At 47.1% G+C, this 18,606-nt stretch overlaps 1 protein-coding gene across 5 annotated transcripts in view; it reads left to right on the top strand.

Moving 5' to 3' along the window:
* Positions 1 to 18,606, top strand: part of SH3RF1 (SH3 domain containing ring finger 1) — a 157,172-nt gene that overhangs the window by 99,878 nt on the left and 38,688 nt on the right. For all 5 annotated transcript variants that reach the window (XM_055577624.1, XM_055577623.1, XM_055577625.1 and 2 more), the window contains exons 3-4: positions 6,261 to 6,536; positions 7,253 to 7,348. In XM_055577624.1, coding sequence (XP_055433599.1) covers positions 6,261 to 6,536; positions 7,253 to 7,348 — 372 coding nt within the window. The remainder of the gene's footprint in view (positions 1 to 6,260; positions 6,537 to 7,252; positions 7,349 to 18,606) is intronic.

Genomic DNA, 18,606 nt, shown 5'->3' with positions numbered 1-18,606 from the left:
TGTTTTTGGATTTCAGACTGTGTCCAAGCCATCCAGGGAGAGGCCCCTGGCACTGGTGTGGGGTCAGATGACCACAGACACCCACTTCTCTGCCTCAGTGATGGGTTTCCTTCCTGTTGGGCGCTGGCCTCCACTTCTGCACTGCAGGTCCTTGTTTGCCCAGTCAGGCTTGTAACTGACTGAGATACTTGTATATCTTTCCCCCACGTGCGCACATAGTTACAGACCTGGCATATGCGGTCATTTCTAAGGTTTTTTCACTGTGCTGCCACTGGTTCATTTTTAAAACATTTTAATATTGAAGTAAAACTTACATTAAGTGAATTACAGTGTGGAAATCCTCAAGTGTGGAATTTTACTGAGTTTTGACACATGTCTACAGCTGACTAACCAACATCCCAGCCAAGATATAAAATACATCTATTTTCTCATGCCTTGTGAGGGTTTCTTTACAGTAGTTTGGCTTTACCTATTCTCAAAGTCATATAAATGTAATTTGTATATATGTATTCTGATACCACTCTAATGGCAGAAAGTGAAGAGGAACTAAAGAGCCTCTGGATGAGGATGAAAGAGGAGAGTGAAAAAGCTGGCTTGAAACTCAACATTAAATAAACTATCATGACATCAGTCCCATTACTTCATGGCAAACAGAAGGGAAAAAAGTGGAAACAGTGACAGATTTTATTTTCTTGGGCTCCAAAATTGCTGCAGATGGTGACTGCAGCCATGAAATTAAAAGACACTTGCTTCTTGCAAGGAAAGCTATGACAAACCTAAACAGTGTAATAAGAAAGCAGAGACATCACTTTGCCAACAATGGACCATATAGTCAAAGCTATGGTTTTTCCATTAGTCATGTACGGACATGAGAGTTGGACCATAAAGAAGGCTGAGTGCCAAAGAATTGATGCTTTCTAAGGGTAGTGCTGGAGAAGACTCTTGAGTCCCTTGGACAGCAAGGAGATCAAACCAGTCGATCCTAAAGGAAATCAACCCTGAATATTCATTTAAAGGACTGATGCTGAAACTCCAATCCTTTGGTCACCTGATGCAAAGAGCCAGCTCATTGGAAAAGACCCTGATGCTGGGAAAGATTGAAGGCAAAAGGAGAAGGGGTTGACAGAGGATAAGATGGTTAGATAGCGTCACGAACTCAATGGACGTGAATTTGAGCAAGCTCCAGGAGATAGTGAAGGACAGAGGAGCCTGGCGTGCTGCAGTCCATGGGGTCACAAGGAGTCGGATATGACTGAGTGACTGAACAACAATTCTAATACGTGTTTATTGTGATACATGTTTATTCTGGTTTTCCATTCATAAGTGTCAGTAAGTTGCCCTTTTCTCCATTTTAAACTAGCTGAGGAGTCCAGCGCTCATCTTCAGCAGGTGGACCACCTGGGCTCAGTGTTCGCACTGTGAATAGTTTTGCAGGGAGCATTTCTGTGCAGATCTTTGTGTGGACACAGCTTCATTTCTTGGATTAACACCCAGGACTGGAATTGTGGGGCCACGAGTAGCTGTGTTTGTAACCTTATAAGAAACTGTTGAGTAGTTTTCCAGAGTGGTTCCACCATTTTAAATGCCCACTAGCAGCGTGCGTGAGTTGTTGGCTCTGTATCATTAACATTTTCTGTTGTCAGTTTTTTAAATTTTAATCATCCTAATGGGTATGAAGCAATAACCCATTGTGGTTCTAGTTTATATTTCCCTGATGACTAGGGGTGTTGAGTACCTTTGCAGTTCCTTTTTGAAGTGTGTTTTCAGATCTTTTGCCTGGTTTTCAGCTGAGTTGGTGGGTTGTTATTTATTTGCAGTTCTTTATATTTCTAAATTCAAGTCCATTGTCAGATACGGGTATTGCGAGTGTTTCCCCCTGTATGTAGCATGAATTTTTATTTTTTTATTGTCTCGTTTGATGAACAGAATTTTTCGGTTTTGATTAAGTTCAACTTGTGAATTTTAATGTTTGGTTAAGATGGGGGGGCAAAGGAGACCTACCTCATTAAGATATTATTCTGTGTGTTTTCCTGGAAAACTTACAGGTTTAGATTTTACATTCGATTCTGAGATCCATCTCAAGTTGTTTTTATATGTGGTGTGAGGTAGGGGTCTGTCCTATGGACTTCTAAGAGTTCCACATCCATTGTTGAAAAGACGTTCTTTTCCCCAGTTAAACTGCCTTGACACGTGTACTTGGTTGTCCATATGTGTATGGGTCTGCTCCAGTGCTGTTTTAATTCTGAAACTGTGAACTGTCTTTCACATTTAATATCATGTTTAAATTATATGAGCCTCTCTCGCCACTATATCAATGAAAACACTGGACAAAAAAAAAAGAAAAATCTAACCCAGGCAGTTGAACTAGAGGTCTCACCTGACCGTCCTGTTCAGTATTGAAACCTGCTCCCATATGCCCCTGCCCCCATGCTTCTGGCTCACCCACCTTCCTGGCTTTCTGTGAGGGTTGGACAGGGGCCTTGCAGAGCCCCTCAGTTATGGCCGTTCTTCCCTGTCTGCCCATGGCCCCGGGGCTGGTGGGAGGAAAGGCAGGCTTGGGGCAGGGCCCTTGCCAGGAACCCAGGTGTTTCCCAAATAGAAAGTCGATGCTTTACCAGGAAATAGCCCTCATTCTGCCATGAATCCTCAAGACAGCAGATCAAGTTACTGTCACTAATTTTCCCAGTAAATTTTGCTGCTCTCTGCAAAATATTGTAATTATTAAATGTGATGAAACAGAGAACTAACAGGGCAACGAGCGGCATGAGTTCCCTTCATTTTATTTCAGTGACTGCCTCTCAAGAGCTCTCTTCCCTTTGAAACATTTGTAAGATTTGTTTTCTGTAATGGTTTGTCAGTTGGGCGCTCCATTTTTAAGGCCATCCAAGAAAAAATACAATATATCAGCTGTGTGACTGCTTCCTCATAACCGCCAGAAGAGTCTGTAAGAAAGATGTTTGTTTACTGTGGTTTGCTGCAGGCTTGGCTTCGCGTTTTTCAGATGCCAACAGTTCACTCAGTGCAAAGCCCTCAGCTGCCCCCTTCCAGAGCGTGTCACATTTTCAGCTTTGTCTGCAGCACACACTGAGGGGGATGCCAGTTAGCAGCGGCAGCTCTCGTTTCTCCAGGTGCTCCTTGTGCACAGGTGCCAGGTTCCCTGGCAGCCCCCGGGGCTGGGGAGTGACCAGCCTCCTTCCTCCCCCTGCTCTTCCTCTGTCCACTGTGCGTGTCCACCACGTGCTGGGCCCAGAGGAGGGGCTGGGGACAGGCCACATGGGTGTGCAGCCATGCATCCCCATGGAGCACGACTCACAAGCATGGGGGGTGTGGTCAGTGTGTCCGTAGCTGGTGAGCCTGACCTACCGTAGAATCGTTTTGAAGCAGCTGACCCTGTGGATGTGGTTTTTCCCATGTAGCCATCACAGCTCAGTGCTCAGCCCACCAGGTTCATTCCTCCCTTATTCATCCAGCAGGGCTGTGATCACGGGCACCCAGGTGGGTGCTTGTGAGGAGAGATGGCAACCTGCAGCCCCTGTGCCCTGGTACCCTGGTCTCATGGGGACCAGGCTGGGAGCCAAGTAAGGATGGTGTGCAGCGGGCTCAGGACGAGCAGCCCCTCCTCCCACCCTGAGAGTGGGGTGGGGACCTACCCCCGGCGGCAGCATTCAGTCTGGTCCTAAGGCAGACATGGCCCATACGTGTGGAAATGGACCGTCCTGTGGACCTTCACCCAGCCCCGAACTTGGTCTTATTTATGGGTGATTCCAGCATCTGTCCCAGACAGACAGGAAACTGTAAGCAGGGGAAAGCCGGCCTCCTTGTCACCTCAGGATGTGTCCCTCCAGGGACATACTGGGGACCCTCCAGGTAGGAACAGGGTGGGGGCCGGATGCCCTTGGTGAGCTCCAGTGGAAGACTGTCCCATCTAGGCTGCCTCATAAAACACCCCAGATGGGGCAGCTTGTAAATGACAAGCACGATTTCTCAGCACTGTGGCATCCAGCAAGTCCAGGATCAGCTGTCTGGAGGAGTTCCTCCTGTCCACTGCTTGTGCCCCTCACTGCGCCCTCACCGGGCAGAAGGGATGTGGGGTTTCTGTGGGTACTAATTGCACTGCTGAGGGCCCCACCTCATGCCCTGAGCACCCACCTCTTCAGCATCGCCTTTGGGGGGGGGGTTCCAACATCCGAATCACAGAGGCACACAGACATCAGACAGTGGCACGGAGGCGAGGCGCCTCCGAGACTGGAGGTGATGAAAGCAGACTGCTTCACCTGCGGAGGGTGTCCACACAGGGGCTCAGCTCTTTCTGGAAGTTTTTGGAAGTCAAGTTGCAATCAGCCAAAGTTTATACCAGTTGAGATACAACTCAGTCATTAAACTTTACACATTTTATTGCTGTTCCTATAACAAGAGTATCTTCTAAATGTTCTTTTTAGTAGGCCATTGAATCTTTTTTACTTTATGGAGCAGTAAGAAATGCATGAAGGAATTTGAATTTAGAGGGGCTGTTGTGCATGTATATCTGGGCACTGGCATTTAGAGTCTATAAAATCAATTGGCAGTGAAGGTTTTATTTACATGTGAGGACCTCAGCTAGATCACCACGCTGCTCTTTGCCAGATGTACTGGAGTACACCCGATGGGGCAGAAGTGGGCCAGAAAGCAGTGAATCAGAAGTGTTTGTGCGCCGCTCTCATGAGGATTTAATGTCCTATAAAATACCTGCGTATATAATGGAGAAGCAAAAATATTAGAAAAGTAAAACAGGCCCATGTCATAGTTATTCTTTTTTATAGGAGGAAAGCAGTCACTGTTTACTGAAGTGTGTTTTTGGGTTAAGAACTGTTGTCAAAGCTCACATTGCCTGCGATGCCCAGCTCTTTGACAAGGCCTGCGGGCCACTGCAGAACGTGCTTGGCCGCCACCTCTGGCTCTTTCTGGCCGGCTCTGCTCCTGAGCCTCCCTTTCATATGTAGCCAAGTGAAATGTAAACTCTGCAGATGCCGGGGACCTTGCCCGGGAAGCAGTTTGGGAAGGCAGCTGAAGGTCTGGGGGCCAGGCAAGGCTGCGACCCCCAGCCTTTCCAGGAGGTGACCAAGGGGCCCCTGTGGCTCCCAGCTCTCGGGATGATTTTGGCACAGGAAAATGCAGTCTTGCTTGCTTTTCAATCGCTTTACTCTTTATCCTTCATTGTCTGCCGTCTCTGTGGGGATCAGCCTTTTAAAAATCAGTGAACTTTGCTTGGTTTGAAATCAGGGTGAGATTCATTTTATTTAATACAGGAAGTTTTCTTTGGGGAAGTCCGACACAAACTGACTTTGCAGTCTCTTGGAACTTAATTGAATCAGCGCAGTGGAGCAGGACAGGGCCAGGGGCCCAACGTCCATTGGTGGCTTAGAGTGCCGTCGACCCCTGGCTGCCTCCTGCAGGGCTCCTGGTCACTGAGCGAACCCAACCCGCAAGGCAGTGTGTTTCCGGTTGCAGGCACCAGGGTATAACCAGGCTGTTGCCTGAAGTTTACTCCTGCCACTCACTGTGTTAAGAGTACTGGGTGATCTTTGCTGTTCAGTTGCTCAGTCATGTCCAACTCTTTTCAACTCCATGGTCTGCAGCGCAGCAGGCTTCTCTGTCCTTCACCATCTCCTGGAGCTTGCTCAAACTCATGTCTGTTGAGTCGGTGATGCCATCCAACCGTCTCGTCCTCTGTTGTCCCCTCCTCCTCCTGCCTTCAATCTTTCCCAGCATCAGGATCTTTTCACATCAGGTCGGCTCTTCGTTATCAGGTGGCCGAAGGTTTGGAGCTTCAGCTGCAGCATCAGTCTTTCCAACAAATATTCAGGGTTGATTTCCTTTAGGATTGACCTCCTTGCAGCCTTTGGCACTCAGCCTTCTTTTTGGTGCAGTTAATGTCAGAATTTAAGTTTTTAATGCGTTTTTAAATTTTATGCCAGGAAGCCAGACTTGGTGGTACTTCCACATCCTAAAAACCCTGAATAGGGTGAAAGTCTGGCTAAATTAGCCTTAGGAACAGAATGCCTTCTCAGGGTCCGGGGGTGGTCTGCTGTTCTTTCCTCGTGTGACATGGTTTGTTTGCTCTTGGTGACACACACACACACGTATGCAATTTTTTATGTGGGATTGTCTTCCTAAGACAAAGTGTGTATTTGATCTGGACCTATTAACAATCACAGTGAAACAGTTGAATTTTCAGACATTTTGGGACAGTTCTTTCATTAAAACTCCCCTCTTTCCTTCAGGGAATACCTCAGTTACCATGTGCCAAAGCATTATACAACTATGAAGGCAAGGAGCCTGGGGACCTTAAGTTCAGCAAAGGTGACATCATTGTCCTGCGGCGACAGGTGGATGAGAACTGGTACCACGGAGAGGTTGGCGGGGTCCACGGCTTCTTCCCCACCAACTTCGTGCAGATCATCAAACCGTTACCTCAGCCCCCGCCTCAGTGCAAAGCACTTTATGACTTTGAAGTTAAAGACAAGGAAGCCGACAAAGATTGCCTTCCGTTTGCAAAGGTAAAGTTAGAACACATTGCCTTCTGTTTGCCAGCTCTTCTGTGTACCTCATGCATGAACTATGGCCTGTGCAGAAAAATACAATAGTTTTATGTGAACTCTCTCTCTGTGCTTCTAAAAATATGTGGAAGTAGGCTTCTCAGATCAGAAAGACAGTAATTTTGTGCACAGAGTGTTCTCTATGAAAGATAATTTTGGTTGACGCTCTGTATGGTATCATTTTCATATTTTGGGCCTAAATGTAATTCTAAGCTATGTTTTCGGGTGGGTGCATGCCACTTGGGGATTTTAATTCCCTGAATTATGAATAACAAAATGAAGCATCATTACTTCCTTATTTTATATGTAAATTTCTTTGCTGAAAAGCATACCAGACTGTATCTACTGAATTGATAAAATGCTCTGTGATTATGACCAGAATGTTGTGTTTTTTTTGGTAAAGAAAAACAGTAGGATGTACATTTAAAGAAGGTGAGCAGAGCCTGAGAGTCCATCTAGAACTGGAGTTCAGGGTGTGGGTGGGATGGCAGGTGCCGACAGGCTGCTAGTCTGGTCTGGTGCCCTTCAGTTCATCACCTCATTGTGGTCACATCCCAAAGACATGGCATGGCATCTTAATTCATGTGCTCTTACAACTTGAGTCTCCTGTTAAAAAGAAAATTAGGTTGTGCGCTTCCTAGGGTCAGGTGGAGTAATGTCCGTTAATGTCTCTTTAGGACGACGTTCTAACTGTGATCCGCAGAGTGGATGAAAACTGGGCTGAAGGCATGCTGGCAGACAAAATAGGAATATTCCCAATTTCATATGTTGAGGTGAGTCAGCATCTGGAAGCATCAATCGTGTTAGTATTCTGCTTAGCAGACCAGTCTTAAGTGTGCAGGGTGAGCTTTCAGGAGTCCTCACAATCATTTCTCAGTATACACACGCATCGCCTCACTGTTGCACACCTTAAGTGATACAATGTTGCATATCCCTTTCTTGGATAAAACTAGGGAAGGAAGAAAGACAAAAACCTAGTCTACTTAAGAAAAAAAAAAAGCCCTCACAGCAGAAAGCCCCAGGAATGCCCCTGTTCTAGACTGTGGGATGGAATTCTTCTATCCTGCCCTACAGTTCCTGAGGACCAGGGGACTATGAGGTGTTTGAGCTCTGTACTTTGTCCCCTGTTAAGAGCATTGGCGTGTCTGTCGAGTGGGACCCTGAGCTGCCTGCAGCCTCTGTGTTCCATTTGCAGTTTTGGGGTCAGAGGGTGGTGAGGTCCTGACTAAGGTGGGAGATGCGTGTATCTGTGTTTTTATGTGCCACACCTCAGAACTCAAACACTGATATGCAGCGTAGCCTCCAGTCAGCATTAAATAAGCGATGAACTGCCCACACTTCATCCCAGCAGCCACTTAGCCACCCTCCCCACTTTAATCAGCTTTATTCAGAAACATACAGCCAATCCGATTCATCAAAGTCTCTTTAGGAGTATGTATTAAGTAATATGTTGTATTAAAGAATAAATGAGCTAAATTAAAAATGAACTAGGGAGTTATAATTTACAGTAGGCCTTATAACATCATGGGCTTCCCTGGTAGCTCAGATGGTAAAGAGTCTGCCTGCAGTGTGGGAGACCTGGGTTCAGTCCCTGAGCCGGGAAGATCCCCTGGAGAAGGAAATGGCAACCCCCTCCAGTATTCTTGCCTGGAGCATCCCATGGACAGAGAGGAACCTGACATGATACAGTCCCTGGGGTCGCAAAGAGTCGGACACGACTGAACGACTTCACTTTCACTTTGTAGCATCATATATAATAAAGTTTCGTGTCCTTTAGTCATAAGAATTTCATACAAAAAACAAAGGGGTATTTATATATAGTTAGGACTGATTTGCGTTGTTGTGTGGCAGAAACCAATACAAAATTGTAAGCAATTTTCCATCAATTAAAAAATAAAATTAAAAAAAAAAAAAAAGGATTTAATGCCAAAAACAAAGTTGAAGACGTTTCAGAGACTGAAACACCAGCCAAGACAACTCTGCAAGGTTAGCTGAGATCCCAGAAGGCTTCTGGGAAGAAGCAAGTTCTTAGCGATGTCTCTGTGGTGGGTAAGGTAGCGCTTCACCAAGAAAATGGAAAAGGTGCCTTTTTACAGCAGAAGGGACACTCACGCAGGATGACCAGCGTGTGCACAGGCCAGAAAGTAAGAGGCGCATGGGCTGTTGGGAAATTGAAGGTAATCCTATTTTTAAGATGGCAACGCATGTATCTTAAGCATGTAACAAAGTAAAACCACATCACTTTTGTTCCTGCCTTTTCACCTGTGGCGTTTGTTTTGACATGATCCTGAGAACAAAAACGACAAATTGTGTCATTAGAGCCATCGTTCGCCCATGTTTTCAAAAAATCTACTTCGACTACCATATAACCATGGAAAGCTAATTCAGATTGTGTACACGCCTTGAGTTTTGTTCATATCCTTCAAATGTTCTTGTATATGACAATTGTTTTTCCTTCTTTGGAAGTAAAGAACAGAGGAAATTCGCGGCTCTCAGGTAACCCTTCCTGTACATTGTTTACGTATTCTAACTGTGGTCATGGAAAGTTACACGCGTTTCCGGGTATTTGGATGGTTACTGTTGGGAGCATGGGTACACGAGCTTAGTAATGAGAGCCTGTCTCCACCTGTATGAGCTGAGCTACAAGCCAGCACTTGGCGTGCAAGTGCTGGCCTCCACACCAGGCAGGTGTGCAAGAGGACTACCGTGCTTTTGTTACCAGGTGGGTGTAGAATTGCGTGACGGGCATGAATGATCCACCCACAGCAAACCTAGAGTCACTGAGAGTCACTTGAGTCATGGGGATTATTTACTCTGATTTCGGTTGGGAAGATAAAGGTCTGCCCAGGTTGAAAGTACTTGTATTCTCCTGCCTCTTAATTTCACAAGAGTAGTTTCCTCATTTGAACCGCAGTTTTGCCAGTTGAGACGAGTGAACAGATCGTCTGTCTTGGGGGGAAGGTGGGGACTGTGAGCTTGTTGTTGATGTCTGGACGTTGGATAGACATTTCTGGCACCTGGAGATTGGCATGGGGTTCAGCCTTTAGGGGAGGAGGTGGGTAGATTTCAGTAGCAACCTACAAAATTCAACTGTTCAAGTAAAGGACAGGTGGCTGTACAGGGCAGCCTCACATGGCGTGAAGCCAGCTAGTGTTGGGAATCACAAACTGGGGCTCTTTCCTGAGTAATGTCTTTCTCTTGCACCATAAACCCCTTCAGGGCTCAGACTGTCCCCGCTGTAAAAACAGACGATGTTACAGAAACCCAGTTGTAAATTATTTTCTTACACCTTGTAGACAAACATTTAGGTCTGCACCGTGTTAGGTGCCTCTGATTTTTGCATGGTGCTGCCCCAAACTTACCCCTGACGATCAAGCAGATGTGTGTGATGATGTATCTCAGGGGGCCTGACCCCACTGTGTCCTGTGCACCACGGTCCAGAGCTCAGATCAGACGTGACCCAGAGGACTGCCGCACAGTCCTTAAGGGCCCCAGTGTCCCATCACATGAGGAAGTCAGCTCAGGGCCAAGTCTCCAGAGCAGCATCTGGGCTGTCACAGCCTCACCAGCAGGGCTGGAACCCCAAGTCCTGCTGGGCGGCTGGTCTGCAGAGATGCCCGCGGGTGGGACTTGCCTGAGGCAGCAGCTCTGACCGGTATGGCCAGGGTCGGGGGCGGGCCTGCAGCAGGATCTTAGGCTCGAGTCGGGAGCTCAGCATCAGCAGTGGGTGAGGAGAGAGCTGAGTGGGGAACCCAGGGCGTTAGAGGCACTGCTGGGGTGCTGTCCCCTCCCCTGTGACTCCCCACCCCTCCCTCCATCTCCTGTCTCAATCCCACCCGCCTCCAGCACCAGGACTCTGTATCCTGCTCCTGACCTGTGTCACAGGAGGTGACAAATGACCTCTGATTAAAGTACCAGAATCTTCAGGGTTTGAATAGAGGAGAGTCTGGTGGGAGGTGAGCAGGAAGAGAAAGGCCATGTGAATGTCCTCAAATTCTGCCCCTCAGGACTCTGTGAAGAGGAGGGGTCTTTGCCTTGATTGCATCATACCCCCCCTGGAGACTTGCCCATTGGAGCCTCGAGGCTGTGGATTCTGTTCTTTGGATGGATCTCCCTGGACGTGGGAAACTGGGAAGGAAGGAAGATAGACGTTCCCTGGGGAAACCCAGGGGACTCTTGGAGAAACCACATCAAGATATGTGTAAAAGGCTGTGTTTGTCAAGGACTGAATGTGGTTTCAGAAGAAACCAGTAGCTTGCTACTTTCTTTGTTCAGAAATACCAGGCTCCTCCAAAACCGCACGGAAGATTTTAACACCCTCATTAATTCAGAGCTGACTCACTCACATTTCAGGGTCATTTGGACAAAGATGACATGACTCTTAGCATGCCAAAAGTTGGGATGAAGTAAGTGCTAAATATGGCATTTTGGACGATACTCAAACATTGTTGTGTATTGTGGGCTTATGAGCTGTACATTTTTATTAAATCTAGTCATGCATGTAAACTATCACTCAGTTTTTCCAACAAAAAAAATTTATTTAGCAACTCTGCTACAGCTGGAATGTAAAAGTGGAGGTGGCGTGAAGTGGGCATGGCCTGTTGGACTGCAGTCTTGTTTTGTGGTTGGTGCTGGCAGGGGCGGGGTGGTGTGGGGGTGTGTATCCCTCAGTTAGATCTCTGCCCAGTGACCCCTCTGCAGGCACGCCTGCCCTCAGCACCTCGTGCAGAGTGATTCTTCCTCTGCAGCTGCCCTGCCTCACACACAGGGCGCTATGGTCCTGGAAGAACTTGGACTCTGAGCCCAGAGGCCCAGGATCCCAGTCCTGGCTGGACCAGCGGTTGTGGAGTGGCTGTGTCCTCATCTGTAAAGCAGAGCCGCGGGGTGAGCCGGGCTGGTGGCGCTGTGCACTGGCTGCCCTGTGAGCCGCGGGGTGAGCCGGGCTGGTGGCGCTGTGCACTGGCTGCCCTGTGAGCCGCGGGGTGAGCCGGGCTGGTGGCGCTGTGCACTGGCTGCCCTGTGAGCCGCGGGGTGAGCCGGGCTGCTGGCGCTGTGCACTGGCTGCCCTGTGAGCCGCGGGGTGAGCCGGGCTGGTGGCGCTGTGCACTGGCTGCCCTGTGAGACGTGCGTGCGCTGCACGTGTCATCTCTGCACCGCACAGTGTCCCCCGTCTGTGTCTCCTCTGTGGGTGTTGCCCTCGGCCCTGTGCACCCCTTGGTGGGACTTGAGCTCCTGGGCCCAGCATCTTTCCCTCTGGCTCACCTGGGCTCCCATTAACAGTGCTACTCCTGGTTGCCTCACCGAACGCTGGTCGAGTGGGCAGCCTAAGGACCTGGTGACCTGACACCGGAAACGAACTGGACGTGGATGTTGCTGACATTCACCTTTTTCAGCGAGAACTGACGTGTTGTCGCCAGGTTATCTTAGTGTTCTTCTCCGCCACCGCCCCCGGCCTCGGATGCCGGGTAGCTCCTCCTGGCTGCCGCCCCCGACCTCGGACGCGGGGTAGCTCCTCCCAGCCGCCGCCCCTGACCTTGGACGAGGGGTAGCTCCTCTCGGCCGTTCCTGCCCCGTCGCAGCCTGGCACTCTCGGCTGCTGCCCCTGACCTCGGATGTGGGGTAACTCCTCTTGGCTGACTCCTCTCGGGCATGGGGTCCTCCCGGCTTCTGGCCCTGACCTCGGACGTGGGGTAGCCACCCGCGCTAAAGGCACCGGTCGCAGCCACCCGCGCTAAATGCGCCGGTTGCACCTGCCTGCACTAAATGTCCGAGGTCAGGGGCGGTGGCCCGGAGGAGCAACCCGACCTCCAAGGAGCGGTGGCTGCAGGGGCCCAGGAGGGCCTAGAGGAGCTATTCCACGTTCAAGGTCAGAAGGGGCGGCGGTGAGGAGATACCCCTTGTCCAAGGTAAGGAGCAGCGGCTGCGCTTTGCTGGAGCAGCCGTGAAGAGATACCCCACATCCAAGGTAAGAGAAAACCAAGTAAGACGGTAGGTGTTGCAAGAGGGCATCAGAGGGCAGACACACTGAAACCATACTCACAGAAAACTAGTCAATCTAATCACACTAGGACCACAGCCTTGTCTAACTCAATGAAACTAAGCCATGCCCATGGGGCAACCCAAGACGGGCGGGTCATGGTGGAGAGATCTGACAGAATGTGGTCCACTGGAGAAGGGAATGGCAAACCACTTCAGTATTCTTGCCTTGAGAACCCAATGAACAGTATGAAAAGGCAAAATGATAGGATACTGAAAGAGGAACTCCCCAGGTCAGTAGGTGCCCAATATGCTACTGGAGATCAGTGGAGAAATAACTCCAGAAAGCATGAAGGGATGGAGCCAAAGCAAAAACAATACCCAGTTGTGGATGTGACTGGTGATAGAGGCAAGGTCCGATGCTGTAAAGAGCAATATTGCATAGGAACCTGGAATTTAAGGTCCATGAATCAAGGCACATTGGAAGTGGTCAAACAAGAGATGGCAAAAGTGAACGTCAACATTCTAGGAATCAGTGAACTAAAATGGACTGGAATGGGTGAATTTAACTCAGATGACCATTATATCTACTACTGCGGGCAGGAATCCCTCAGAAGAAATGGAGTAGCCATCATGGTCAACAAAAGAGTCCGAAATGCAGTACTTGGATGCAATCTCAAAAACGACAGAATGATCTCTGTTCGTTTCCAAGGCAAACCATTCAATATCACAGTAATCCAAGTCTATGCCCCAACCAGTAACGCTGAAGAAGCTGAAGTTGAATGGTTCTATGAAGACCTACAAGACCTTTTAGAACTAACACCCAAAAAAGATGTCCTTTTCATTATAGGGGACTGGAATGCAAAAGTAGGAAGTCAAGAAACACCTGGAGTAACAGGCAAATTTGGCCTTGGAATACAGAATGAAGCAGGGCAAAGACTAATAGAGTTTTGTCAAGAAAATGCACTGGTCATAGCAAACACCCTCTTCCAACAACACAAGAGAAGACTCTATACATGGACATCACCAGATGGTCAACACCAAAATCAGACTGATTATATTCTTTGCAGCCAAAGATGGAGAAGCTCTATACAGTCAACAAAAACAAGACCAGGAGCTGACTGTGGCTCAGATCATGAACTCCTTAATGCCAAATTCAGACTTAAATTGAAGAAAGTAGGGAAAACCACTAGACCATTCAAGTATGACCTAAATCAAATCCCTTATGATTATACAGTGGAAGTGAGAAATAGATTTAAGGGACTAGATCTGATAGAGTGCCTGATGAACTATGGACTGAGGTTCATGACATTGTATAGGAGACAGGGATCAAGACCATCCCCATGGAAAAGAAATGCAAAAAAGCAAAATGGCTGTCTGAAGAGGCCTTACAAATAGCTGTGAAAAGAAGTGAAAAGCAAAGGAGAAAAGGAAAGATATACCCATCTGAATGCAGAGTTCCAAAGAATAGCAAGGAGAGATAAGAAAGCCTTCCTCAGGGATCAATGCAAAGAAATAGAGGAAAACAACAGAATGGGAAAGACTAGAGATCTCTTCAAGAACATTAGAGATACCAAGGGAACACTTCATGCAAAGATGGGCTCAATAAAGGACAGAAATGGTATGGACCTAACAGAAGCAGAAGATATTAAGAAGAGGTGGCGAGAATATGCAGAAGAACTATACAAAAAAGATCTTCACGACCCAGATAATCACGATGGTGTGATCACTCACCTAGAGCCAGACATCCTGGAATGTGAAGTCAAGTGGGCCTTATACAACATCACTACGAACAAAGCTAGTGGAGGTGATGGGATTCCATTTGAGCTATTTCAAATCCTAAAAGATGATGCTGTGAAAGTGCTGCACTCAATATGCCAGCAAATTTGGAAAACTCAGCAGTGGCCACAGGACTGGAAAAGGTCAGTTTTCATTCCAATCCCAAAGAAAGGCAATGCCAAAGAATGCTCAAAATACCGCACAACTGCACTCATCTCACACGCTAGTAAAGTAATGCTCAAAATTCTCTAAGCCAGGCTTCAGCAATACATGAACCACGAACTTCCAGATGTTCAAGCTGGTTTTAGAAAAGGCAGAGGAACCAGAAATCAAATTGCCAACATCTGCTGGATCATGGAAAAAGCAAGAGAGTTCCAGAAAAACATCTATTTCTGCTTTATTGACTATGCCAAAGCCTTTGACTGTGTGGATCACAATAAACTGTGGAAAATTCTGAAAGAGATGGGAATACCAGACACCTGACCTGCCTCTTGAGAAATCTGTATTCAGGTCAGGAAGCAACAGTTAGAACTGGACATGGAATAGGCTGGTTCCAAATAGGAAAAGGAATACATCAAGGCTGTATATTGTCGCCCTGCTTATTTAACTTATATGCAGAGTACATCATGAGAAACGCTGGACTGGAAGAAACACAAGCTGGAATCAAGATTGCCGGGAGAAATATCAATAACCTCAGATATGCAGATGACACCACCCTTACGGCAGAAAGTGAAGAGGAACTAAAAAGCCTCTTGATGAAGGTAAAAGAGGAGAGTGAAAAAGTTGGCTTAAAACTCAACATTCAGAAAACAAAGATCATGGCATCTGGTCCCATCACTTCATGGGAAATAGATAGGGAAACAGTGGCAGACTTTATTTTGGGGGGGCTCCAAAATCACTACAGATGGTGACTGCAGCCATGAAATTAAAAGATGCTTACTCCTTGGAAGGAAAGTTATGACCAACCTAGATAGCATATTGAAAAACAGAGACATTACTTTGCCAACAAAGGTCTGTCTAGTCAAGGCTATGGTTTTTCCTGTGGTCATGTTTGGATGTGAGAGTTGGACTGTGAAAAAAGCTGAACACCAAAGAATTGATGCTTTTGAACTGTGGTGATGGAGAAGACTCTTGAGAGTCCCTTAGACTGCAAGGAGATCCAACCAGTCCATTCTGAAGGAGATCAGCCCTGGGATTTCTTTGGAAGGAATGATGCTAAAGCTGAAACTCCAGTACTTTGGCCACCTCATGTAAAGAGTTGAATCACTGGAAAAGACTCTGATGCTGGGTGAGATTGGGGGCAGGAGGAGAAGGGGACGACAGAGGATGAGATGGCTGGATGGCATCACTGACTCGATGGACGTGAGTCTGAGTGAACTCCAGGAGTTGGTGATGGACTGGGAGACCTGGCGTGCTGCAATTCATGGGGTCGCAAAGAGTCGGACACGACTGAGTGACTGAACTGAACTGAACTATCTTAGTGTTACATTCGGACACCACCATCCTCGAAGCACAGAGTCTCTCCAGTGACTTCTGGAAGTTCTTTGGTTTTGTTTGTTTGTTTTTAAATGAAGCTGGATGAGTGCTTGGTTATGCCTAGTTTAGACTTTTCCAGACTAAGGTAACAGTACTGACACCCTGTGGATTAGATCCTGCAGCCTGTCCAGATTGTCTCCCTGATTGTTTGTGAGATGAATTTTTAGCTGCTTGGTACTATTCCTTTGGCCCACTTTGAACAGAAGTCGGGTGGCCTAATTGTTAAGAATCCTCATTTTTCTAAACTAACTTTATGGCGTTATCAGTGACACACAAACCATGCATGTTGAAGGTATAATGATTAGGTGGTGTTTGTTGTTTTCAGCTTTCAAAATCAGCCTGTAGACAAATCTTAGGAGATACTTCTGTGGCCAGAGAACAGAAGTGTTTCATCAGCCCTGATTACAGAAAACCACATGTGTACCTCCAGGAGCATAGGTGCGGCTTCCAGGGGAGTGAGAGCTGTGCACGCAGGAGCTTGGGAAACGTCGTCCGTGTTCCAGGGAGTTACACATGAAGGTTTAGGTGCAGAGTTTGAATTTGCCAAGGTGCCTCTCAGAGGAGCCAAGAGCATGGTTCACTTTACTCCACCTAGAGTCTTTGCCCTAGAGAACGAGAGCCAAGGATCACAGCCCTTGGCTTTGATCTCTCAGTCAGCGAGAGCAGACTGAACGATATAAAAGGATATTCTGTGATTCATATTTAAGGGAGTATTCTTTTCCTTTCAGATGCAGAAGTGAAATGTTCAATTCATTGAAATAATTTTTTTAAAACAAGAAGTGTAGGAAAATTGGGGAGAAGTTGTAAAGAGAATTACTATATTGCTTGGCTTCCCCAATACCCCTTCAATTCTGAAGTAATTTTTATAAAGTTGTTGGAAAGTCAGGAAGACAGTCAGTTGTCATACTTTCTCCTTGAATTCTGAGGTAAATAAATTTTTATAAATGCAATTCAGCGATACCATTTAGGAATCAACGAGGGAGACTTAGTGAATGCCCAGCATCATACGTTCATTCATCTGCAAGTCGCGCTGGCCGAGTCCGCCAGCCCTACGTTGAGTAGTGTCTTCAGCCCCTGAGCTCTGCCCTGTGCTGAGGCATCTCGGGTCTTCTGAGTGTTGTCTGCTTGGTGTAAGTAATAGTGGCATTTCGTTTTACCACAGTGATGGAAGTGAGAGCTAGGACCCTGAAGTTCTCAGGGCAGGTCGGCTCTGGACGCCAGGAAAAACCCTGCTCACTGTGGACAGCTGGAGGCAACCTGCCCAGACCTACTCAGAAGTAAAGGAAATGAGGCCAGGGTTTACTCGGCAGTTTACGCTCCATCTATTACGCAGCAGCCTCTTTCCCATTTAAGAGTTTCCCTTTGTTGTCCGTGAGGAAAACCCTCCGAGAGCTGAGATTCTAAAGATGGGTTAATGTTTGCTTATTTCTCGCTGCATGAGCGGGCAGTTCCATAGAACATAAACACGCTCGCGTCCTGTTGAGCCTGGAGCAGAGGCCAAGTGAATGACCAGCTGGTGTCTAATGTATGCGGTGCTTTCCCCCGGAGTCCACCAGTTCTTTAGCCTGGCCATATCCCCCTGGGCCCTAGCTGGGCTGGTCCCTTGGAATTTCTGTCTTTACAGCTCATCAGGGATTTTTTTTGTCCATGTGTCTGTGGAAACACACCTCTCTTCGGGGTCCTGATGGAAACTGTCCTTTCTCAGGAAGCTGTTCTTTCCTGATTCTCTTTTGTGGAAACAAAACACAAAGTCCTTGCATCAGACTTCCCCGGGTGCAGCTTGTGCATTCTTACAGCCTGGCTTGTGCCTAGAGGGTAGTGATGTGGTGCAGGATTCCGTGTTTTCCTGGTAGCCTCGTCGTATGTGAAGAATGCTGTTAATCATTTTATTTCTATGACATTATTGTGTTGCAGAGGATTTGGGGAGAAATAACTCTTAGGCCCATCGCATGTCATTTTGGTAAATATTCTTTCATTCTTGCTCTCTGTGCTTTAATGACAGTACATGTCTGATTCTGCCTTTCTCTGCATAAATATAGTGCTACTCTCCACCAGTTTTTGTGACTGTGAAATAATTCTGGGAGCTACACTGTAGTTTAGTTATTTTTCCATTTTAAAAATAAGTTAAGCGTCTTGTTTGGGGACACCCATCCAGTAACTGAGAGGTGATCTGTGGTCTTTCTCCAACAGCCTGGGTCTGCCCTAGACTCCTGCCTTGCTGTTGCCTCCGAACTCATGTGCTGAGAGCTAGTCTTCGTAAGGCTGGCACAGAATCACTATGATCGTCAAGCTTCACTTGAGAAGTGTTGAGGACATTTTGATATTTTATCAAGAATAATGACAGCTTTTCAAGTTTGAACACCCAGAAGGTTGATTTTCAGAAGTTATGAAATATTCAACAACATCAGATTACTGAGGTCATCTTTTTTAAGAGGGAAATCATACCTTAATCAAAACCACCATATTTTAAGGCCTTAAATTTTGTCATTTGAAATTCTTAGTACATTGTTCGTACATACTAAATTTGGTAGTAACTGAGGCTTTCTAATAAGCAAGAGTTGAGGCCTGTCCTGTGTCCTGAGAGAGACAGGATGAGTGTGTGCCCTGTTCTGCACATGTGTGTGGTCTGTTTCATCTTAAGTGTGAAGCCCCTGGGGACAGGCCCCTGTGGTGAAGTTGATGAGCTTCAGAAACTGTGTCAGGAGGTGCGGAGCAGCCGCCCTGATGACAGTGACGTGGC

This window comes from Bubalus kerabau, chromosome 4 (genome assembly GCF_029407905.1).
Source record: "Bubalus kerabau isolate K-KA32 ecotype Philippines breed swamp buffalo chromosome 4, PCC_UOA_SB_1v2, whole genome shotgun sequence".
NCBI classification, from domain to species: Eukaryota; Metazoa; Chordata; class Mammalia; order Artiodactyla; family Bovidae; genus Bubalus; species Bubalus kerabau.
This window is presented reverse-complemented; position numbering and strand designations above follow the sequence as displayed.